The 24613-nt window shown below is 38.9% G+C and overlaps 1 protein-coding gene across 5 annotated transcripts in view; it reads left to right on the top strand.

Annotated features, from left to right (window-relative positions):
* Nucleotides 1–22333, top strand: part of LOC113964086 (solute carrier family 12 member 7-like) — a 72793-nt gene extending 50460 nt beyond the window's left edge. For 3 of the 5 annotated variants that reach the window (XM_027675922.1, XM_027675924.1, XM_027675921.1), the window contains 8 exons: nucleotides 1468–1636; nucleotides 4189–4384; nucleotides 9850–10019; nucleotides 10165–10296; nucleotides 11919–12026; nucleotides 17340–17521; nucleotides 20862–20995; nucleotides 21448–22333. In XM_027675922.1, coding sequence (XP_027531723.1) covers nucleotides 1468–1636; nucleotides 4189–4384; nucleotides 9850–10019; nucleotides 10165–10296; nucleotides 11919–12026; nucleotides 17340–17521; nucleotides 20862–20995; nucleotides 21448–21539 — 1183 coding nt within the window. In that variant the 3' untranslated portion in view covers nucleotides 21540–22333. The other 2 variants (XM_027675925.1, XM_027675923.1) reach the window with 2 other exon arrangements.
* The last annotated feature ends 2280 nt before the right edge of the window (nucleotides 22334–24613 follow it).

Here is a 24613-nt window from a genome sequence, read left to right as displayed (position 1 = left end):
AACTCTTCGTTGGATGAAAAGCAATGACAGGAAAAGTATAAAATGTTGATTTGGGAAGAATAACCAGATTGGATATTGATTAAAGGAAATAGAATGCATCCTTATATAGTATGCCGTTGCAACTGAATTTGGGCTACTTATCAGTATGGTTAAGGGTTTGCATGCTGGACTCTCACTGCTGCGACCACGGGTTCGAATCCCAAGTCCCCCGGGCAGATGGAGCTCGTTAGCCCTGTGAGGCCATCCATCTATGAGAAGGTCACTCTAAACAAACCTACGTCCTGAGGACCTCACTGCCATTGTCCAAGCTTGCTTGGCCCCGGCAGATGAACCTTAGGATTAAAGGGTGGGCTCAGTTCAGCGCAGGCTGTGTCTCACCTAAAAAATCCATTGCGCAGGCTGGAAAGGTAAAAGACCTTTCCCCAAATCTTCGTTCGCGAAGACTGGCCATTATTTATTATTAAGGGTTTGACTGTCCTTTTGGACAGACCTCTGCAGGTAGGGGAATGGGTCAATAAGATCATGAAAATCTGGAAGGGTGTACCTAGCAAAGACATGTCCATTGCAGTGAACAAGACTGGGAACCTGCTCTGGTGAAAAGGATTTATGGTTCCTAGTAGTAATCCCAGCAGTGTGTCTTGGCAGTGACATGCTGGAGGGTATCGACAGGAACATAGACAGTTGAGAAGTAAATATGTTGGGAGATAATATTCTTTTTTTTTTCAGCACTCCTTACATCTATACATCTAGAATATTTAATCCAGGTTTATATGCTCTAATATAGGAATGACATCAATAAACTGGAGTGGATAGGACCACAGAGATGATTGCTGGAGCACAGGAGCATATCTCCTGAGGGGAGAGGCTGAGGGGAGCTATGCTTATTCAGCTTGGAGGAGCCTGAAGAGGAAGCTAAAAGCCGTTATAACTAACTAGTAAATATGAAAAAACTAAAAGAAGGTTACTGAGAAGATGGAATCAGATTCCTTACAGCAGTATATGGTTGAAGAATGAGAGAACATCATAAAATAATTAAGCGTTGAAGAGGTTACCCAGAGGTGATTTACTCTGTTTCTGGAAGTTTTCAAAATCTAACTGGATGGAGCTGTAAACAGTGTGGTGTGCATTCAATATTTAGTCATTTCAAGCAGGAGGTTGTACTAGATGACATTGGAAGGGTGATAACTTTGATTCAATAATTTTCTTGGTAAAACTGTTTTTTAAGGGAGCTTCTCAGAATGATGGTATGGTGGTTTATGTAGGTATTCTGTACCTAAAGTATTGTTGCTATCACAAATTATGGCTTCCGTGCTTAATAGTTGACTGTTTTCCATTGAATTCAGCTCTTAATCTACATTTTATTAATTGTTATTTTTAATTTTCCAGTTCTTCCTTGCTTATGAATATGTTTGTGTGCTTAACTTTTTTTTTGGTTGGTTATTTTTGTCGTTTTTTTTTGTTTGGCAGACCTCAAGTTTTGGTCTTGTTAAACTTGGATAATGAGCAGTTAGTGAAACACCCTAGATTGCTTTCTTTCACCTCTCAGTTGAAGGCTGGTAAAGGACTGACTATCGTGGGCTCCGTTCTTCAGGGAATCTACTTAGATAAATGTACAGAAACTCAGAAAGCTGAAGAGGTATGTAAAAGACAGCTTGCAAATACTTGTAATTTACATTAGTATTTAAATGGTGAAACCGGATTTGGGTAACTCATATTGAATTAAAAGAAACTCTTGTAAAATATTGAATAAAGCATCTAATTTTGCTATCATCATAGTCAATGATTGTATAAAAGAATAGGTTGGTGTACATAGCAAAATGTTTTATAAAATTTTCCAGTAGGATGAGACAATTCAGTTACTTCTTAGCTTTTTATTTTCTTTAATATTGAGAGCCCTGGTCTTACAATCAAATTACACTGTCGAAAAAAAACCCACAAGTGACAGAGTTTTAACAAATTACTTTATAAAGAAAACATATAGCATATATTTAACAAAAATTTAACATTTAATTAATAAATGCAGATGTTTGGCATAATATAATGTTAAGGACGTGATTTTCTACATTGTTCTAGAAATACATAGCAAAATTAGGATTAGGAGCAGTCTTTGCTGGAAAAGTGTGAACAGCATCCTTCTTGAGATCCTTTACTTTTTTTCTCTCTTTTTTTTTTCTTTCCTATTTATCTCATGTCTCCAGGGAAGGTAGGATGAGGTAGGAGAAAATAATAGGTGTCATGTAATTCAAGATGACATCTAACTACAGTTAATTAACGTAAGTTAATAAGCTAACTTACAAATGAATTTAATTTGAACTTTTCTTTAATAGTAGTTGTATTTGCTTACCTTTGCGAACTCTCCTACTCCTATTTTTATAGAATGGGGAAACATTTGGAGAAAATACTGTTTGCTGTATTTTATTGAATAAAACGTCCAAAAGTAGGTTTTGATTGCCATTTTATCTTCCAAATTAGGTTAACGTCTTCAGTGTTGTTCAAAAGGGTATCAATTGATATGTCTACTATTTTGATCCAAGTAGTCTACAAAGCTGTGTAAAAACATCCGTGCTTTATTCAGACCTGATATCTCTAAAATAGATGAGCATTTGAGATGTTGAAATGAATTTAACATAGTTAACTGCCCATTTTCTCCCAGTTTCTTTTTTCTCCTTCTTGGTATTCAGACTTGTCCATAGTGGTTTTTGAAATAACAAAGTATAAAGCCAGATGATCTATCTCATGAAAAGGCTCTATAAGAGCTTGAAAACATGGTGGAAAAGTCTAGCAATTGATACATTGTGAAAGTGTTATTAAGCTGTTACTGTCGACATATGTGAGCAGAAAACAAGACAGAGAATACAAAATCCGGCCTGTGAAATAGAATGAAAATAACCCCTGTAAACAGAAACTGTTTACCCATGAGGATTTGAAATGTTAGATGTAGTCGGCTTAACTTAAAGTCAGCTATGTTTCTGAGAGATGGAAAAGGAATGAATTTAAGGGAGGCCTAATCCATGGGTTCCCTAGGAAGTCAGACCTGGTGTTAAGACTCAGGAAACTATTGCTTTTAAAATGAAAATGAAGATGAATTGCAAAAGTTTGAGCGTCTGAAGGCCTCATTGGTTCTGGAAAATTTAAACTAGAAGGTGTTTCTAGGAGACCTGCAGGAAATCAAGATTCTCGTGGCTGTCTCTTCAAAAGAAAAAAGTATCTATTTGAACTGATATGCCCTCACAGATACTGTTTGCACAGAAAGACATGTTAGTTTTGCTAGCAGATTCTCTAAAGACTTTTTTCTCTGCTAAACAGTTTCTGATGTGAAGCCACACTATGTCAGTGCCAGGCATACTATGATGAAATCTGTTTCTGATGATTTTTGACAGGAATTCTGGTGCTTCTAAAACTCCAAATACTGATGTACTGGTTCTTCCTTCTGAAATCATGCTGATCTCCCACACAAGTAATTGATAATGATGGGATTGTTAAGATTATTTAATCAGAAAATAGTAATTGCCAAAGCTGATGTTCCCTAGTCAACCCTGATACCATTTTGAATGCTTCTTTTAAATTACTTGGTTACGTGTCTGCATGTTTGTCAGTGTTCAAATAAGGAGAGCCACCTTGAAATTAAAGGGGTGTGGGATATTTAATCTGGTCTGTTTATCTTGTCATTATTTAGAGAGTGATTTCAATTGTCTCCTACACATCTATTTTTCCATGTTGGGAGCTGATAAATAATCAGCCTCTTAATGTCAAAGGTGTCTAAGGAACTTTGGCAGCCTCTTCTTCTAAAGTACTGGCATCACACTTTTCCAAACCCATCCAATTCCAAAAGAAAGAACTTGTCATTCCAACCATATGTTGCTTTGTCAGTCAGCGGTTTTACTTTTACCTGAAGCAGTGTTCCTTTATTTATCTTTATCAATGAGTTTTTACTCATGTCTTATTCATTCTTCTTTGGAAATAAAAGGCTGAATAATTAAAACAATGAAAAAACTGTGTGTGGTGTCTTTTGGGGAGGTAGTGTTTTGGACTCTAGTTTTCACAGAATAATGTTCACTCTCTTGGAATGAGTGATTTCTTGATAAATTGTTGATAAAGTTCTACTATTATTTAGTGCTGTCGCTCCTTCTGGTGTTTACTATCAGTGTTGATGATTGTATTTTCCCATGTGTTATATTTCTTTTGCAGAATGTTAAAGCCTTAATGGGAGTAGAAAAGACTAAAGGATTTTGCCAGATTGTGGTGTCTCCTAACTTCAGAGATGGAATATCCTATTTGATTCAATCAGCTGGTCTAGGAGGGATGAAGCACAACACAGTCCTAATGGCATGGCCACAGTCATGGAAGCAGACAGAAAATCGTTTCTCATGGAAAAATTTTGTTGGTATGTATTTATCGACTTTCTCCTTTGCATTTGTCATTCAACTATGTTGTGCAACTATTTGCTGTGTGGAAGAAATGTGATATGAACATCTGTTACACAATAGAATATTTCCTCATATCTGATTTTATTTGGAGTGGGTTTTCTTGGCCCTCATGGCTTTGCTTTTTCTTCTCCTAAGCAAGTTGGTCACTAAACCCAGTGTTGTGGATTAGGAATGGTACTCCCCAATTTAGTGTTCCCACTGAGACTCGTCAAACCATGCTGCTGCTTGCTCACTCCCCCCAACTTCTCCCTCCTGCTGCAGGCTGGAGAGGAGAATTGGAGGCACAAAAGTTAAAGATCACCAGTTAAGATAAGAACAATTTACTGGAAACAGCAGTGAGATAAGAAAATGAACAGTAACAGCAACAATATTAGTAACAATTACTAATAAAAAGTGTACAAAAGAGAGAGTACAGAAGTGCTCACCGCAGATATTAACCCAATGATAGCCATGGCACCCTGATCACTCACTCCTGCTCAGAACCGGTGCCACCTGACCACTCCCTCTGGCTCAGAACTGGCACCACACTTACTTGACTGGAAGGAACTGCTTCTTCTTCATCAAGACTCCCTTCCCCCTACCCCCAGTACTGATATGAGGTGATATAGAATAATCTTTAAGTCCCAGCCACACCCCCTCCTGGCTACTGCAAAAATTAACCCTGTCCTGGCTGGAACCAAGACATTATCTACCCCTTATTCTATGCCATCTATGTCATGTCCAGGTCGTACACCTTCCAAATATATACAGCTATATATATATACATACATACATATCTATCTATACAAGTACAAGTATCATTTTCATAGTCAATTACCACCCCTCCAAGATGTCTGTTGGGTTCATTTAGTCCATAACTGTGGGTTCTGTCTGTCCTAGATGTCTTCCAGGGCAGAAGGGTGGTGTGCTGTTGGGTGGTTGCCAGCTGTATCAGGAGTTCACAACTGATGTATCTGGAGTACTCCATAGTCACTGTCCGTGGTTAAGACCACCCCTCAATCACAAGGCCATCTGTAAGTTGCATCTTTTCCCTGATGACCTGAGGCATCATGGGCCCACTGAGCCAGAAATATCCAGATGCACCTGAGATATTTTAATCTTGGCGGCCCAGTGCACCTGTCTGTTGTTGCGATGTTCTTCAGTAGCCCAACTCTTGGGTATGTTTATTTGGTATGATGTATTTTACAGCCAACTCCTCTACCTGGGCAGTGATGTCTTGCCACAGTTCAACAGCCCAGATAGGGGTTACCTGTGCGCTCCCAGTTGGTCTTTTTCTATTGGTCTAGCCACCCCCACAGAGCATTTGCTGACCATCCATGAGTCAATGTAGGGGTAGAGCACTGGCCATTTCTCTCATTCGGTGATATCCAAAGCCATCTGGATGTCTTTCAGGTCTCCAACCTGACTTGATCCACCTTGTCCCTCAATAGCTTCTGCGACTCATACAGCAGCTTTCCATTTTCGATGGATCTGTACAATACAGCAGGAACTGTCAATGAAGAGAGTGTATCACTTCTCATTTTCAGGTAGCTGGTTATATGGTGGGGCCTCCCCAAAACGTGTCACCTCAGTCTTCTCCAGGCTGAATACACCAAGTGACCTCAGCCACTCCTCAGTGCCTAGGAAAGCCTGTGCTTCCTTCTTGCTGCTTGGTGGGAACCAAGCTGCTGTTTTCTTAACCACATCCATTGGCATCTGACGATGTCCATCTTGTCATTTTACTCCTAAAAACTGAATTTCCTGGGCAGGTTCCTTGACTTTACTTTGCTTTATGGCAAAACCTTCAGGAGGATCTGGATTAACTTCTCCCTTTTCTCAGAAATGTCCTCTGCTCTGTTGCCCACACGATGATGTCATCAATGTATTGCAAATGTTCTGGAGCCTCACCCTTTTCCAGTGCAGTCTGGATCAGTCCATGGCAAATGGTGAGGCTGTGTTTTCAGCCTTGAGGCAGTCAGTTCCAGGTGTACTGCACTACCCTCCAAGTAAAGGAAACTATGGCCTGCAGTCTGCTGCTACAGGAATGGAGAAAAACACATTAGCAGTGTTTATAGTGGCACCACTTAACTACCTTGGACTCCAGTTCATACTGAAGTTCCAGCATGTCTGGTACAGAAGCACGTGGTGGTATGACTTCATTCAGACCATGATAGTCCACTGTCAGTTTCCACTGGACTTATGCACTGGTCATATAGGGCTATGAAAGGGTGAGCAAGTCTTGCTGACCACTCCCTTGCTCTCCAGTTCACAAATCATCTCATGGATGGGAGATGCAGGGTCCTGGTGATACTTTGACAGTGCACTGTTGTGGTAGCGACCAGTACCTGTTGTTCTTTGACCCTCAGCAGTCCCACAGAAGGAGGGTCTTCTTAGAGACCAGGTAAGGTATTCAGCTGTCTGATTTCCTCTGTCCCCACAGCAGATACCCCAAAAGCCCTTTTGGGTCCTTGAAATAGGAGAGTGTATCTCCTGAGGTAATCTATGCCAAGGATGCATAGGACCTCTGGGCCAGTCACAATGGGGTGTTTATGCCATTTGTTCCCAGGCTTCCTTCAGCTTCCACTACAGTCAGCTGTTGGGATCCCTCTGCCACCCCAGAAATAGATTCTGCCCCTGCATACCTTGATGGCATCAGGGTACATTGTGCACCAGTGTTAGCTAAAGCCTTACAAATACTCTTGTGGGTCTGATGTGCCAGGCCATCAGATCCACACAGTTCCTTTCCTCCACCTGGCTGGAGGCAGGGCCCCTTTAGTCCTGGTCATAGTACTCATTTCACACTTCTTGTAAATATGAACTGGAGGTCCCTTCAAGAGGATCAGAAGTAACATCAGCCCTTCTATTCTGTCTGAGGACTTGCCCACTGGAAACTGGACCAGTGTTTATCCTTGAAGAATTTCCTGTGGTGGTTGTTGTTCATACATACCCGTGCTGATAGGGCAGAGGTGGGTTTTCCATCCCACTTCCTCATGTCTTCTCTGTGGTTATGCGGGTAAAATCACAGATTACCTTATGGTGCGTAGCCTCTCTCTTGAGCCAGGGTGTGCTTGCTCCCAATAGCAGAGACTCTGTACTGGTGAGGCACGGGGCATTTCCTCTCAGACTTGCTTAAATATTTCAAATCTTTCTGCAGTCTTGGACAGTCTTTCCACAGGCGAGGCACAGGTCAGTAGGGAGAAAAAAAGATGAGCTTAATATTGCTGGAGTCAGGTAGTCACCAGAAGCACTCTTTGTTCTCCCTCTTTCCATGACATCAATGCCAATGAGTTGGCATCCGATGAGGGCATGCTGTCTATTAACTTCCACCACAGGGGTTGTGTAGTCTGGACCTCATCTGGATCTACAGGGGACTGCTCATTATTTGAATCCCTATAGATTACCTGTAGCACAGCTAATTCTCTCAGGTACTGGATACCTTGCTTCATGGCATTCCACCTGCTTGCATGCACTACTAGATCATCCTTGAGAGAATACCTTTCTCTCACACTTGACAGGAGTCGCCTCCAGAGGCTGAGAGTTTCTGTCTTCTTATCAATCCCCTTGTCAATGTCCACATCCCAGGACAGAGATCCCGGTTGCTTGGCTTCACTACCATCTAGTTTTATATCATGAGCCACAATATCCCAGCATCAGAGCAGCCAGGTCATCGGGGTCTCCCCCAACTGGTGGCTAAAATCTTTCCATGTATCTCACAACTCACCCAGAATCAGGGATTGGGTGATTATCTCTGGCTCTGCCTCTTCCTTCTGTTGTGAGGGCCCTGCTTCCTCTTCATCCGTCACTAAGTGAACTGATTTTTTCTTGGATTTTGTCTTCTATATAGGCATGACTGCTACTGGAACATGTTGTTCCTCTGGCTCAGCTGCAGTTTTAGTGGCCACAGTGCCGGTTGGTCTACTTTCCTCCTCTTCTCCCTGAGAGTGCTGTCTAGTATCGAGCACTGTTAGATAAATAGTAGTCAGGGCCCAGCACAGTGCATAACTGTGCGCCTTGCTGCAACTGCCAAAGCGTTTTTCTTTCAAATATTCTGTCACTTTATCAGGGTCCTGTAGTTGTTCTTGGGTGAACTTCCAAACCATTGGAGCAGAATAATCCTTCCAAAGCTGGGCCATTTTCTCCCACCTTCTATGCCACTCATGGCTATCCACCCTTGGGGCAGATCTCTGAATAACCTCCCTAGAAATCTTTCTTGACTCTGAATATGATGTAGACTGCACAGAGGAGACCTGGTAAACTTAGCAACAAGGACATGCTTTCCTTAACATCCAAATGGAATTCAAAATTCTCAAAAGCTGTTGTAATGGGCCTGAAGGAGGAAAAGGGGGTGAAAAGCTGGGGAAGAGCATCCTCCCCTGTTCTCCCCACAGACTGGGTATGACTATTAATGGACTCCCAAAGGTTGCATCTGAGATAAGAGTAGGAGAGCAACACTGAATACACATCCCAAATGACCTCATTGCCCTTGATGTTATCATGTCATAAACTGATAGCACATAGTATAGCAACAAAGCAATCCTGATCCCTCTCCCTACTCTGAAAAATATCATCACCAGAAGCACGTATGAGGATATATATAGGGCTAGGTACCACACCCACATGAACAGACAAAGCAACACTGTGACTAGTGTTTCCGTACCTAATACAATAAATTCTTGGATCAAATTTGTTTCTAACCCACTCTGGGTAGATCTGTTGTTATCTCAACTCTCCGTGCCTGACGTTGGATGTCAAATAAAGACAATTGTAGTTTAGGAATGGTACTCCCCGGTTTAGTGTTCCCACTGAGACACTCCAAACCATGCTGCTGCTTGCTCACTCACTTGCCCCCTCTCCCCTGTGGCAGGCTGGAGAGAAGAATTGGAGGCACAAAAGGTGAAGATCATGGGTTGAGAAAAGAACAATTTACTGGAAATGGCAATGAGATAGGGACAGCAACAGTAACAGCAACGAATATTAATAACGAAAAAATATAGAAAAGAAAGAGTGATTCACATGCAAAAATGCTCACTGTGGAGCTCAACCTGATCACAGCCACGCCTCCCCATCCACTCCCTCCAGCTTGGAACCAGTTCTACTGGCCCCCTCCTTACTGCTTAGAACCGGCACCACCCAAGCTCTTCCTCTGGCTCAGAACCAGCACTATGCTTACTCAACTGGAAGGAACCCTTTCTCCTTGATAGAGACTCCCCGCTGCCCTTGGCAATGATGTGAGGTGGTATAGAATACCCTCTGAGTTCTAGCCACACCCCCTCCTGGCTACTGCAAAAATTAACTCTGTAGTGGCCAGAGCCAAGACACCCAGGATATTCCTTTTTTGCTTCAACATAATCTGGGACTGTTTAAGATTCTGAATTTAAAACAAAAACAAAAACTGTGAATGAAAACTAGAAGTTCGTGATTAAATGTCTTGTTTTCCCTGCAGATACTGTACGAGAAACAACAGCAGCTCAGCAAGCACTTTTGGTGGCTAAAAACATTGACTTATTTCCAACAAATCAAGAACGTTTTACTGAAGGAAACATAGATGTATGGTGGATTGTTCATGATGGTGGTATGCTGATGTTACTGCCTTTTCTCCTTCGACAGCACAAGGCAAGGACAGCAGAAAATGGCTGGGATTTAATTTTCTAGCAATGAATGGTTCTAAGCATTCCCAATTAAATACTCCGTCACTTTGTTAGAATTACGCGTGGATAGCAATCAGTGTTGCAGATTGTTATAATGTATCTTTTTGTAGGTTTGGAGAAAATGTAAAATGCGTATCTTCACTGTTGCTCAAATGGATGATAATAGCATTCAAATGAAGAAGGATCTTCAGATGTTCTTATATCATCTTAGACTGAATGCTCAAGTGGAAGTTGTTGAAATGGTATGTTACTACGTATTTTTAAGGTGCAACTGGGTCTAAGCTTGGGAAAATATTTAGCTTTTTTCAGATGAAGAGATGTTAACCCAAATATAGAAATGGAAAGATTACAGTCCCTCCAAGAACAAGAAGTTAAGCATCTTACCATGTCACAATGATAGTGCATATGGTGGTGAGTTTAATGGGTTTGTCAAGTAGAGATTGAGCTGTTTTGATTTTTGTTAATGTTTACTTTATTTATGAGGCCTAGTCCATAGAGATAGTTCATTCCGGAGGGAAAAAGCTTGAATTTTTAGAAGTGGAAGGCTGAATGTGCTTAATCTAATAAGCCGTGGCATCTGTCCTGAGAGAGGATGAGATATGTCCATGTCTCCAACTGCTGTATGACTATCTCTCTGGAATAAGGATTCCCTAGTCAGTTTTTGGCATTGCCAGCCTCAGCCAAGACTGAACAACAAAACCATGTAGCTGCAGATTCACAAGTCAGTCAGTGACAAAATTAATTTTGTAACTTTTTTCCTCTTTTAAATATGGGTCGTAAACTGTTAAAGAGAAAGGACTAAAGCTGAAGTCTGTCTAGACCCACTTTTTTTGGCAACTAAGGACTTCATTTCCAGCACTCAAAGGTGACCAGCATAATGTCCAAAGTAAGATGCATGATAACATCGGAATTCTTGCTCATTCTGAAGTGGGATAAAGATGAGTCAACTGGTTCAAAACTTCTACCACCACTAGTTCCTAGAATGACCAAAACCTATCAAAAAGATTTATCATGCTAATCAACCATAAAGCAAATTTTAAGAATTGGTTAAGTTACTTATGAAAAAAATTACTAATGAAAAATTTAGTTAGTATTTTAAACTAGGAAGTAAGATAAATCCTTTAATTTATTTTATTGTTCTTTGCTTAGAGTACTAAATACAAAAACTTTAAATGCTGTTGCATGTGCAGTTGAAAGAATGTAAACAGAATGTCATAAAAAGGCTCAGCCTTGGTTGGATTTTAAGCAAATACAGTATGGGAAGTACTTAGTATTTATTCTTTTCTTATCTGGGTAATATTTAATCCTGAGGATCTGCCAAAAGATAAGAGGCATGTTACAAGTCAGTGGCAACACAGGTGACTGCTAGAGATTTTTACAGTGTATTTTAGTTTTGAGCCAGTGTGAGAATATATACCGTAATTTCTTCCTAATTGCTTCTATTTGTGAACATTTCTCACTGATGAAAAGAGAATGTATTTTGTTGTGCCTCTGGACAGTTTTTAAGGAAACAAGTGTGCGCACATGCTCGGGTGGCAGCAATGCAGACTTAGTTTAAATAAGTGCTGTCAACTCTTTCTCACTTGGCAGCCTAGTTGGAACAAAACAGTGGAAAGTCTGTTCCAAGTGCCTAAAATTTAGAAAAAAATGCAATCATATTGTTATATGATTTTACTGTGTGAAATTGCTGATTGAAGATTAAACCTTAAGAATGAGGGCAGAATTGATTGATCAGTTATTTGCTTGGTATTACTCTGATACCATAAATACATCCAGGACTGAATGAATGTGGTACACTGTCTTAATGGTGTTCTTCCAAGTAGTACTTTTCTTCTGGTGTTTCTAATGCCGATTTCTTTTGCAGTTTGAAAATGATATTTCTGCATTCACATATGAGAAGACACTTATGATGGAACAGCGATCTCAGATGCTAAAACAGATGCAGCTGTCAAAGAACGAAAGGGAAAGGGAGGTAGGGACTTTGGCTTGACAAGATGTTCCATGAAAAGTCTGATAGTAGTACTTCTTGGCTGTGCCTTCTAATCAGTTTGTAACTAGTCAAAACTTTTCATAATTGCATTCTGTATTTCTCTACAACTGGTTCCACTTGCAAGGTTAAAGTAATATGGGGAAAGAAATAATTCTTTGTTTGAACAGGTCTTAAGAGTTTTCCTTTCCTCAAGATGAGTGCAAGTATTAATTAGCAAAACATTTGAACATCAGTGTGGAATATATTCAGAGCATTTCCAAACTTGACATCAGTAGCTCAGGTTCATGATTATGCAACTGGACTGATTAGCTTTGATTGAGATTTGGTCTTGGAGTCATAGAATCAGTTAGGCTGAAAAAAACCTTTAAATTGAGTCCAACCACTAACCTAACACAGACAAGTCCACCACTAAACCACATCTACACATTGTTTAAATAAATCCAGGGATGATAACTCAACCACCACCCTGGACAGCCTGTTCCAATGTTTGATAACCATTTCTGTGAAGAAATTTTTCCTAATGTCCAGTATAAACATCCTCTGGCACAACTTAAGGCCTTGTCCTGTCATTTGTTACTTGGGAAAGGAGACCAACCCCCACCTCACTACAGCCTCTTCCAAGTAGCTGAATAGAGGGAGAAGGTCTCTCCTGAGCCTCCTTTTCTCCAGGCTAAACAACCTGAGCTTCCTCAGCCACTCCTCATATGCGGTACAAACACACAATATTATATGATACATACAATACAATACAAATTTGTTCAAATCTCGCTGTTTTTTTAGTTTCTGCATTATTTTAAATGTTTTATGGATCAACTAATTTCTTTCTGGAGGCAAAATTAGGCCAACAAACCTCCTCTATTCTTACAATTTTGCATGAAGGGACAAGCTTCATGCAACAGTATTTTCATGAATATTTGTAACTTTTAAGTCCTTTTCTTTTGGCTTATTATACTTCTACCCCCTTATCATTCTGAAAAAATATTTTATTATTATCAACGCTTTTTAGTGATGTAAAAGGTAGTAAGTGCTCTGACTTTGCCATCACGTAAAACTATTTCCCTTCGATGCAAATAAGAGAGCTCTTATTTGTTTAACTCCTCATTTGTAAAACAGCTAGATATTTTTTCTTGTGGCTTTTCCTTTTGGTTTTAATCCTCCAAGTCCAAGCAGTTTGGTTTTTTAGGGCTTTTTCTTTTTATTTTTCTTCTTCTCTCACTTTATTCATTTTTCCACTTAAAAGGATTTTTTTTAAGGTTGCTAAAGATTCCTATTATTCCTATAGCAATGACCTGCTGTAAATTCTCTTTCTTATCCATGTCATGGTAGTTTTCACTTAATTTAAGCCTGCCTAACATTCTTTCAGTAAAACCCCAAACTTTTCTATCCAGCTTACTCAGTGTGACTGTTTCTTTATTGAACAATAGTATTTTTCCAGTGAGTTAGAGTGATTAATCAAGTGATTCTATAGTGTTTCTATTCCCTATATTTTTCTTTCTTTATTACTCATTTTATCTGCATGTAACCATTGCCATCATAGCTTCTGTTTGTTCCTTCATATCAGGCAGGGTAAAATCTGAGATGTTCAAAATACCATTGAATTTATTTCATGGTCTGGAGTAGAATCCTTAATAATACCAAGAATCTTGACTACATACTTACTGCCTTGTCCAAGAATAAAAGTCACATCCATCTGTTTTTCTGATTAGGATATCTAAATCTACCTTGTTCTTTTGTATTTTCATCAGAAAATGTGGTTTAGTTATGCTATCACTTCCTCTGGAGCTGTGAGTTGAGTATATGCACTCAGTGTGCCAGACCCTTTCTTAATCTGATCATCTTCTCTTAAACGAGCTGAGACATCCCCTCCAGTTTTTTTTATGACCTCCAAAAGATTTATTTCATTAGTATCACTAGTTCAAATTAGCATTGCTTTTGTTTTTATTATCTGGTTTTGGACATTCAAATATAACCTGAGATTTCAGTTTTGTATAGTGAGTGTAATTTGCTTTCCTGTTATACCACCAAGATTAGCACTTTAACCTCACTGTTGTATATTTATGCCTTCAAACGAGGTTCAAACCTTCTCAAAGAGGAGAATTTGTTTCTGTACAGTGTTCTTTTGCTGTTTCTGGCATAGGTGTGCTTTTATCCCTGAGCCATCACTCTCACCCTCTCTTCTTCTGTCACTTTTTAAAATAGAATTAATTTGATCTTGCCTCTGGGTTTTTGTGTAGAATTGGGGATCAGGAACTCATCAGATTTTTGTTTTCTTTTTTGAGAAACTTGGTTGATTTGCTTCTGTTCAATTGTAAATATAACATGTGCCTTCAAAGCTTAAGATAAGCAAACTTAGGTGCAACTGCCAAACATTTATTTATTTGACTTGACAATAGCACTACAAAGATGAAAGAAAACATAGAGCCTCACTGACCTTCTTGCTTCCCTTTCTGGTGGTTGTTGACTTCTTTCTCTGGCTAATCCTGAGTAAGGACTCTTGTGCCAGGCAGTGGTAGTGGGACCTGTGAGAAGGTAATTATCCATCCCATCACCACATTGTGTTGGGTTGTACTGTTAGGTAAGATTGGCAAAAATTTGGGTGCATGCAGGTGAGGAACACAGTTATAGTTTGTGAATCACTGTTTTTTAGAGTTGGAAAGTAGCCTTCTCACATGCTTAAATTTTTCCATACTTTTGACTGTAATTAAATAAAACCATCTGAATATATACAAATACGAAGAGATGTGACCCTCACAAAGAAGTGAATATTTGAGCTTCCCATATAGACTGGACTCAATTGGCTTCATGTTTTCACAAATGTCTGTAAAGAGACTTAATAATTAACTGCTAAACATTTAAAAAAGAACCTCATAAGGTGTGATACCATATCTCATCTATTTAAAAGAAAGATAATACGATCATCTGCTTTTTTTCTGTAGACCTTTTTTTTGTCATTGGTAACCTTTTTGTCCCAGATTCAGAGCATCACTGATGAGTCTCGAGGCTCAATCAGAAGAAAAAGCTACTCCAGTTCACTGTCTATTGTCCAAGACGCCCAGGCACTGCTGACTAATGATTATCAAGAGGAGGAGGTAGTTGGACATAAAGCTGACTAGACATATTTTCCCATTGCAACACTTGAAGTGCCACCATTGCGAACTGAACTACACATGAACAATTTAACGACTCATTGTTATGGAGCAGTTCTTCATAAATTTCAATTTTACTATTTTTCTAATTTCATTATCTTGCCCTGTTTTTTTTTTGACTGCAAATGATGCTCCTGCAACATGAACTACATTATCTTTCTCACACATATTTTCCATGAAAAAAGCATGTTTCTGAGAGTGCCTGTTTTTCTTAAGGGCCAGAAGCAGGATGTTTCATTAATAAGCATATTTCATGCTTTCACGAGCTATTGACTTCCTTTATAGTTCCTGTACTGAAGTCCTGAAGCTTCTGGGAGACCGTATTGATATTCTAGGTCATTTAAGGAGATTTCTATGCTTATTTGCAAGCCATCATTAACCCATAAATATCATTACTACATTCTGCATGGATTTCTGAAAGGAAATGGACTGATGTAATCAATGATTTTAGGGTGCACTTGAAGTGTTGCTCATATCTATGGATGCGTAGCCTAATTTGTAGAAGTGCTGTATACCTTTGTGTTTCCCTTTCTTCATGGAGTATGAGAACAACATGTGTTTCATGTATTTTAATTTGTTATCAAAATAGCACTAACAAAAATGTGCTTTTGTTGTCTTTGGATTTTTATAAACATGTGTTATAGGTCCAGAATTTCTCTTGGCTTCACTGTCTTTCTAAAAATGGCAGATTGTCTTCCACAAAAGCATAGTTTTACTGAACTCATCTTATGGTTGTTACTTTGAAAGTTTAGTTCATTGGATACTGCTGCATGGTATTTACAGTATTGACATGTATTTGTTAGCTTTTTTCATTCTCATTATAGAACTGTATTTACAGTAACTTCTAATTTGTGGTCTTGACTCATGATTTAATCACCTGTAGACAAAGGAAGACCATAAAACAAATAGATATTTATACGAAGCTCAGAATTGAACTCTAGGATTTGGAAATCCTCAAGGATAGGGACTAGGGAAATAATTTAGGGAATATACAGAAGCTCTAAGGCATTTAAAACCAGCTGCAATTACAGTTTGTGAACCATTAGAGGAACGGCTGTTCAGAGATCAAAAGTAGTATTCTCATCTGTTTGGTTTTTATTCATGCTTTTGATTAACTTGAATGAAATCAATTCTTCTGAATCATCACAGATGTGGAGGGACATAACTATGTCTAGTGTGAATAATTGAGATTCCCAAATGGAACAGGAGCTTCAACTCATGATTTATCAAGTCTCTGAATAGCTTTCAGAACTGTTAAATATCTTAAACAAACAAACAAACAAACAAACAAGACCACAGAAAAAAGAAATGTCACCTCCAAAACAAAAAGCCCCAAACTGCAGAAAGAATCCTCCCTGCCCAAATACCAATTCACTTATAATTTTAAGAGTCTAAGGTACTGTATTTTTATTGCATTTTATGGAAATAGAGAAGCCTATGGACAAAGTATTACAAGGGAAAGTAAATAATGTGTTAAATATTTCATCCCTTTTTCCTTAAAAGGAGCAAGGGGGATGGAAAATGGAGAACACAGAAGTGCATAGGCATGTGGGAAGAATACTATTAAGTTCTTGAAGTTGATTTGAGTTTCTACTATTAAAAGGGAAGAGAAGGTCCCTTTGTGGTTGTATTGATTGGATTTTGTTATGTAGTATGCTCTTGCGTGCATAAATAATGTAACCTAATAATATAAATCTATAGCTAGCCTTCAATATAGCAAGTCCCATACTGAGTTCATAAAGTCATGTGATAGTTCAGCTAAAGGCATGCAAAATGGACGATGTTTAAAGCAGTATCTGAAAAAATAACTTACCTGGGGAACAATGAGAGCACTGGCTTTCAAGTTTTTCACTGGCCAAACACCTTGGTGTAAATAAAATAAAATACCATCTGGGATTCAACCTCGCTTTAGTTCGTTACAAAAATAATCTTCCAGGTCAGGTGTAATCCTGCAAATAAGTACATTTTTACAAGCAGTTTCACTTCATGCTGAAGTGAAACTTTCTTGCATTTGTTTCACAAATAAGGTGGACTTTTCTGTAGCTTTTGTTCCACTGCTGTGAAATTCCTTTTCAAAATTTTAATAATGTGTAATTTACAAATGCTCTTTTTGGCTGAATCTTGGGATGATTATTTGGTTTGTGACCAGGCCCAGCTGATCCATGATAGAAATACTGCCTCGCACTCTGCTCCAGCAGTTGAAGCAAGTGTGGCTGCTGCTAGGCCAGAAAAAGTGCAAATGACCTGGACTAAAGAAAAGTTTGCAGCTGAAAAGCATAAAACCAAAGATTCAAATGTATCTGGCTTTAAAGATGTTTTCAACATGAAACCGTAAGTATACATATGGTGTTGGGAGTTTTGTATTTCATTGTGTGTATTTTAATGTGTGGGATTTTTTATTTGACTGTTTTTGTTGTTTTCTGGGGTTTGTTTTTTAAGAGATTCTGGTTTATTTAAAACTGAATAAAAAATTAATCTCTTTATGCGCTTCACTTAAATGCCATTCTTACAAAAATTGCATGAACTTGGGTGGAATAGTAGTGACTGTAAAGAGTCATACACAAGAATGTAGTGAATGAAGTTTAAACGACAGATTTCAAATTGTAAACTCAACTTCTGGATTGTACCAGAAAGCATCTATATTAAGATGCTTAATATTTTTCTGTCTTCCTGTGGGTGACGAAGTACTGTATATATCCCTGTCTTATTTACTGTGTTTTGTTGGGCTAGAAGGAGTACCAAAGCAGCAGATATTTAGCTTCAACATATTTAGCTTATGGTTTTGGGTGGATGTTTTTTGGGTGTCTTTTATTGTGTGGATTGTTTTGGTTTTGGTGGCTTTTTTGTTGGTTTGTGAGGGTTTTTGTGGTTGGTTGTTGGGGGTGTTTTGGGTTGGTTTTGTGGGTGTTTGTTTGCTGGTTGTTTGTGATTTTTAAATGGACATTCAACCCTCGTTCTGTAAATTAAAGCATTATAAAACTTGTGCAAATATGTATGTCTTGCTATATTAAGTATTTCCTGTTTAGATATTCCTGAATGACTTTTTCTTAAATGGATAAGAGCTATTGCCTGTGTCAAACCAATGTAGTAGACACAAAACCAGTGACAGAAAGAAGTCATCGTTTGCTTCCTCATCTTGTGTTTTTAAGCACGCACACACATTTTTTTGACTTCTGGAAGAATACACTTAGAAGCATAGCCTAAATTATTTTCTGACCATGACCAAACCAAAACTGTGGATGTCAGGGGAAATCTTAATATCTAAAGAAAATGTATCTTAAATCTAGGACTTGCAGAAAATAGAGTTAGAAAACATACTTAAAATCAACACCTTAAAATCCTAAGTTGTTTTGTGGATTTGCTTTGACCTCTTTAGAAACAGTCTGCCTTTTGCAAATTCCAGAAGTCATTTTTCTCATTCTCTAAAGCATTGTTCTGGGTTTCATTATACTCTAATCCTTAGGGATTTTTTTTCATTAATGTCTAAAAAGTATTTCCTATCACTACTTTAGAATTGTGCAAGACACAGATTCCAGATTTTTTTTTTAAACTACTATGTGTAGTTGGGGTAGAAATTACAGTTCAAAGTTGGTGTGCCTGTACAATATATTAGTATTGTTTACTTTAAAATGTACCTGATGGCAATTGTTTTTTCTATGCATTTGCTTCCCTTTCACATAGAGAATGGGGAAATCTGTAAGTCTAAATTTCATTTCACTTAAGCAGCATAGACTGTGTTTTTGCTTCTTGTGGTCCTGTACGTTGTATGCATGTTTCTAACTCATAATTTGCAGTGCCTTTATTCTTTTGTTCCTTCTTTAATATACTGTGAGTTAGCAGATATCACTGAAAAAATATTCATCATTGTAACTTGTTAATGTTCTCTTAAATATTATCAACTTTCTATTCAAGGTAAGTCACAAAACATGTGGTTTAGTTTCAATATAAATGTAAAACTTGACAGTACTCCTCTGCACCAGTTTAATATTTAGTTTTCTAATTAACTACATTAAAAAGTGAATATATTTTTATTCTGGAAAAATAGCTCCCCATTGTGATATAACTACTTGGATGATAAGAATTATTTGTTCACAAAGGCAACTTTCACTTTTCATCAAAAGTCAGTTATTGCCTGCTTTCTACCAATCCGTGCAGGTGTAGAAATAACATAAGTTCAGGCATACATTGGGTATGACAGCACACAAAAATGGGATAGTAATTCTCTTGAGTGGAACTCACTTGACTGCTCTTCTTTTTTTCAGAGTTCAGCATTTTCCTAATCTTTTCTGTTTAACAAGTTGAGCTTCGTATGAAAATTTAGGAAGCTTACTTTGTGTACCATGTATGATTTCAGTTCTACCAGTGCTTGATGTTAGTTAGCCTCAGTTTACATTGTACACAATGTGAGCCATTATTTTGGTGCTGAATTTTTGCCTCCTCTGTCACAAATTTACGTCCTGCATTTTAGTTTTAGTTGAACAGTGTTTCAACTTCAATATTTATACATTTCAGTTACACACTCTTGCCTCTCTTCATAGTTCTTTGGTGTTCTCAAGATGCAGTTCTGCTTCTGCAAAATGGAGCTTCAAGCATTCTTCTGTTCCATATATGGGTTTTGTACAGTTAGTTCTTAGGATAGATGGCCTCTGTGATAAAAGATCCCCCAAGAGGGACTGATAAACTCAGCTTTAGAAATGTCATTTTCTTGTGGGGGGAAGATTGGAGGTAGCAGAGGGGAGAGAATCAATTGAATTGATAGGGCTGGTCTCCATTGTCCACTAAACTTCAGGCCAAATGCCTTTTAATTTTTATTTTTTGTTTGTAAAGCATCTACTTTTGGGCAGCAGATCTTTTGCATAAATGGGCTAAGGTAGAATTTGGATATTTTAGTCACACTGTAGTGTGTTTCCAGTCTTGACTAATTTTACACAGATAGCAGTTTCTCAGGAACAGTAAGGACACTTCTTTTGTTCCAAAAAACAACTAAATAATACTAAAATAAGGACATCCTTGAAATCCTGGCAGTTTTTTCTTCTTGTGCACAAATTTACAACAATTATAGTTGTAGATGCAACAAGGAAAACATTAGTTAATATTAATAATTTAAGGGGAGAGGCTCAATTTCAGTTCAGTCCTTACTGCCTTACTCTTATGACATGAAAAACGAGTAATGTTTTCAAAATTCTATGGTGTTTCTGAATTTTCTTCACCAGATTATAGTAATTTAGTAATGTTTCCAAAGGACCATGGGTAAAATCTTGTACTGTACAACATAAATCTTTACACTGCTTGCCTGTAATTTCCTTGTTTGGAAATTCTTGTGTAAATCCAGTTACTTTTTTGTGTAAGTCAATAAACTGGATTCTCAGTGTTATCTGACTGAACTTCTGTTGAAAACAAGGTTTTGATTCATCTTGTTAAAAGATAACTGACAACTGGAAAATCTGTGCATTTTGGCAATCTGCTTAGAACTCTTTGAATTTCAGAGTTAAATGTTCTTTTCAAATTATTGCATTTTCTCATTTATTTTGAATGTGTACAAATACTGGTGTCCATGAAAATTGTTTATTTTATGTGCTTATAGATTAAACTTATAAATTCAAATAAGTAGTGTATAATTCAAATATGTAAGTATTATAACAATGCCTAAAAATATTTCTTCACATGCTAGAAATCAGTCAAATGTGAGAAGAATGCACACTGCTGTGAAGCTCAATGGAGTAGTGCTCAATAAATCACAGCATGCTCAGCTAGTTCTCCTGAATATGCCTGGACCTCCTAAAAACAGAAAAGGGGATGAAAACTGTATCCACTGCTGTATTGATTCCATGTTTCTTGAATTTGATTTTTGTGATTGTGCCATTTCCTGTCTACCTGTTGGGGTAACCATTAATAACCATGGTAAACATAAGTTTGCCTTTAAGAAAATTACCTTTGATTCCACAAAGTTTAAAAAAGTATTGATAGTGGTGCGGGTTTTTTATGGATATAAAGCATTTCTCAATTTTGGACTCATTTTAAAATCTCTTATTTATATCTTTCCTATGGGTAGGTAGGGCAGAACCAGGAATTTGTCCCAAGTTAGGCCTCACTTCCATTTGAACAACTAGGTAACGGGACAGTAAAAGGTGACAGAGAAAAAAACTCCTTGATTAAATGTCGAACTCAATTTTTGCATTGTATGTCAGACTTTTTGAGAGATTACTGGCTATTTTGTTTCTCTCCTGAATAAATTCCTTGACCTAATGATATTGCAGACATGGAGTTTCTGGAAGTTCTGACAGAAGGTCTGGATAGAGTTCTCCTAGTCCGAGGCAGTGGACGTGAAGTGATCACCATTTATTCTTAATCTGTTTGCACATGTTGTTCAAACACAACACACACCCCCGATGAGAAAACAAAGTTATTTGCCATAATTTAAGCAGCTTCATTACGTGTTTTAGTGCATTGAAAATTATCTGCAAGCTGAATCTTCTGATGATGTGGGGTTTTTTTCCCTATTAAAGTGTTATATTGAAGTAGTATTTTAAGCAGATAGACTTATGTAGAAAATATTTCTATAGTGAATTAATAAATGGTGGATGGGTTAGGATATTTATATGTAGTAAATTCTGGCACTTGTTAAGCTGTGGTGAAACACAAGAAAAATGGTAACGTGATGGTATTTTTAAACATATAGAAATGTAAGCAACTTTTGATTATTTTAATCTTTGTTCTGTGTCTTAATAAAGGGAAAAGTTTTAGGAAAAGTTGTCTTCTTTCCTTAACAAAATGCTGCAGAGATGTATACAATCACTCAAATTTGTATATTATGTGCATATAGTATTTCCCTAAAGTTCATGATTTGCCACACTTATTAAAAATAACATTTCTGTATTTAAAATAGTCAGGTACCTGACTAGAGGAGATAGTAAATAAACAGTGGGTTTTTTTCCATGAGCTACTAGTAGTTATTGCATGACTATACCAATGACACATGTAAGCATCCAATTCATAGGAAGGCTATGATGCAGAAACTCTACCTGGTTCCAGTTATAATTGTAACAATTTATAAATCACAGGAAGTTTATGATATATGTATATTTTGAAAATGTTTTCTGTATGTGCTGCTGTTTAAAATAAAATCTGCTTTTCTGAACTGAACAAACTCTTAGTTTTGTAAATATTTTGTAAATGTTTTTTAGTTTGGTAAATGTTGTTTAAGACCTAAAGTGTTTGTTTGGTATCAGAATATTGTTCTACTATAAAAAGAAAGGCATTATTTATACATATAAACTATTCTTTTAGTTCCTTTTCTTTTTCTTATTCCTTTATAGGGAAGGCAAGGCAATGCAGAGGCAGACAAAGGCAGGAGAGTTAGGGGTATGTATGCAAGGCAAGGCAAGGGATGGGAAAAATAGGCCAGCTAAGGCAAGGTATGGGTAGGCCAGGCACGGAGAGGTAGGGGTAGGCAAGATAAGGAAGTCAATGGAGGGGCAGGCAAAGCAAAGTCAGGCAAGGTGAGGCAAGGGAGGGGTAGGAAAAGGCCAGGCAACAAAGGGGAAGCTAAATAAAGGCGATGTATAAAGACTGCAAGGGAGGTGGAGAAAGGAAGGAAAACAGCTAGGCCCAGTGTTTCAGGTACAGAGTATAGGCTACTCAGTGGACAAAAGACCAGCCCCAGCTTTCTCTTCTGCCACATCTGGTGTAGAAAATACAAAGTGTAAACAATTTTGCTGCACGTTGCCCCTTCGATTCAGAACCTTATACTCGCACCACAATCAAGCGCAGTCCCCTTCACTTGACAGCCTGTAAACTGCTCTCTCACTGCCCTGCTCTGCAGCTTCCTTCTCAGCTGCAAGTCCCTGCACACACTTTCAAGGCTTGCAGAGGCCAAAGTGTGCCTCTCCCTCTCACTCTTCTGTGCGAGCCGTGTAGCTACTGCTTCAGCCTTAGGAGACAGAAAGTGCCTGATTATTGTTGGAGTTGAGAAAGAGGGTGCAAAGCAGGGGCCTAAAGAAGCTTTCTTGCAGCACATATCTGTGTGCGAAATGGAGTTGGAAACTTTTGCATTTACAAGCACATTGCAAGAGAGACAGAATGGGAAAGTCCGAAGAGCTGAGAAGGACAGGGCAAGGCTCTTGCCTGCTTCCACACAAGCAGTTTGACTGACTGTGTCCCAACATCTCTTTCGCAGTGAAACAAAGCACTTTCCAGCTCTAGCTCAAAAAGGGAAGTGTGCCAAGAAAGACAGCTTTCGGTGACCTACCCCCTCTAATTGCACCCTTCTGCGCACTCACAATGGAGTGGCAGTCCTTTTTGCCTTGCAGCGTTTAACCACCCACCCTCCTCTGCACCACACATTCTTCTCAGCTAGCTGTAGCCTGAAGCACTTTCCAGCTGGCAGAGTCCACAGTGTCCACTACAGCTCCCACAGAGTAAAACAAGCTGGGGCAAAAGCAGTTGCTGCCTTAGCCCTTCTCCTTGCAGCCTTTTGATAAGACACAGGACCCAGAGGTGTGACATTTTGGGCACGGACCCCATGCAGCATAATGGAATCATTTATTACAGTTCTTTCACGGTTTATATACCCCTTACATCAGCAGTAAATTCCCGTTAGTAACTTTTCTCTATATTTACATGTTAGTTAAGCATTCACTGAGCATGAGAAAAATACTCCCAAGCAATTTCCCACACACAAAGATACATCTCACCACGTCTGCTTTTATCTTGCCAAGTTCCCCTTAAATTTCTCCCGGCTTCACTACATGGGGGCTTGGCTCTTTCCTTCTCACAGAGGTGGACTCTCATGACTCCCATGGCATCAAGGGGTCACTGTGACACTCTAGGGCCTCATGGAAGAGGGAGGCCCTGCAGAGAGACCTCAAATCAGAGGTTTGGGCAATCATCAACAAGAGGAAGTTCAACAAGGGGAAGTGCCTGATTCTGTCCCTGGGATGGGGCAACCCCGGATGTACAGACAGACTGGGAATGACATGCTGCATAGCAGTGCTGGAAAATGACCTCTGGGGTCCTGGTGGATGGCCAGTTGGCCAAGAGTCAGTGGTGCCCTGGCAGGGGCTCACTGCTCGGTCACACAAGGGTTTTCAGACGCACGAGTCCTTCCCTTGCACACACACACAGTTCATGGCAGCAGGGGCAGCATCTCCTGGGGCTCCTGCTGCCACACCAGGAGCCTGGATGCACCTCAGCCCTTGTGGGGTGCCTCCTGCTCTGCCACTATCTGAGATGCCCCAGTGCCTGAGGGATGGACACGGGGAGCTCTGTCCACAGAAGCACATCCCAGAGCTGCATCCAGGGACTTTGGCAGGGTTTAGTACTGTAAATGCAATGTGACACCAAGACACTCTTTGTCCCACATAACTTCAAGGCTCCCCCAGGAGGCTGATGGCATTTGTACTTGCTCAGGGTCATCTCCCCGCA

The sequence above is a fragment of the Neopelma chrysocephalum genome, unplaced genomic scaffold (genome assembly GCF_003984885.1).
Source record: "Neopelma chrysocephalum unplaced genomic scaffold, ASM398488v2 Primary Assembly neopelma1_26, whole genome shotgun sequence".
Taxonomy (NCBI): Eukaryota; Metazoa; Chordata; class Aves; order Passeriformes; family Pipridae; genus Neopelma; species Neopelma chrysocephalum.
The sequence above is the reverse complement of the archived record's forward strand: the minus strand, read 5'-3'. Positions and strand labels throughout refer to the sequence as shown.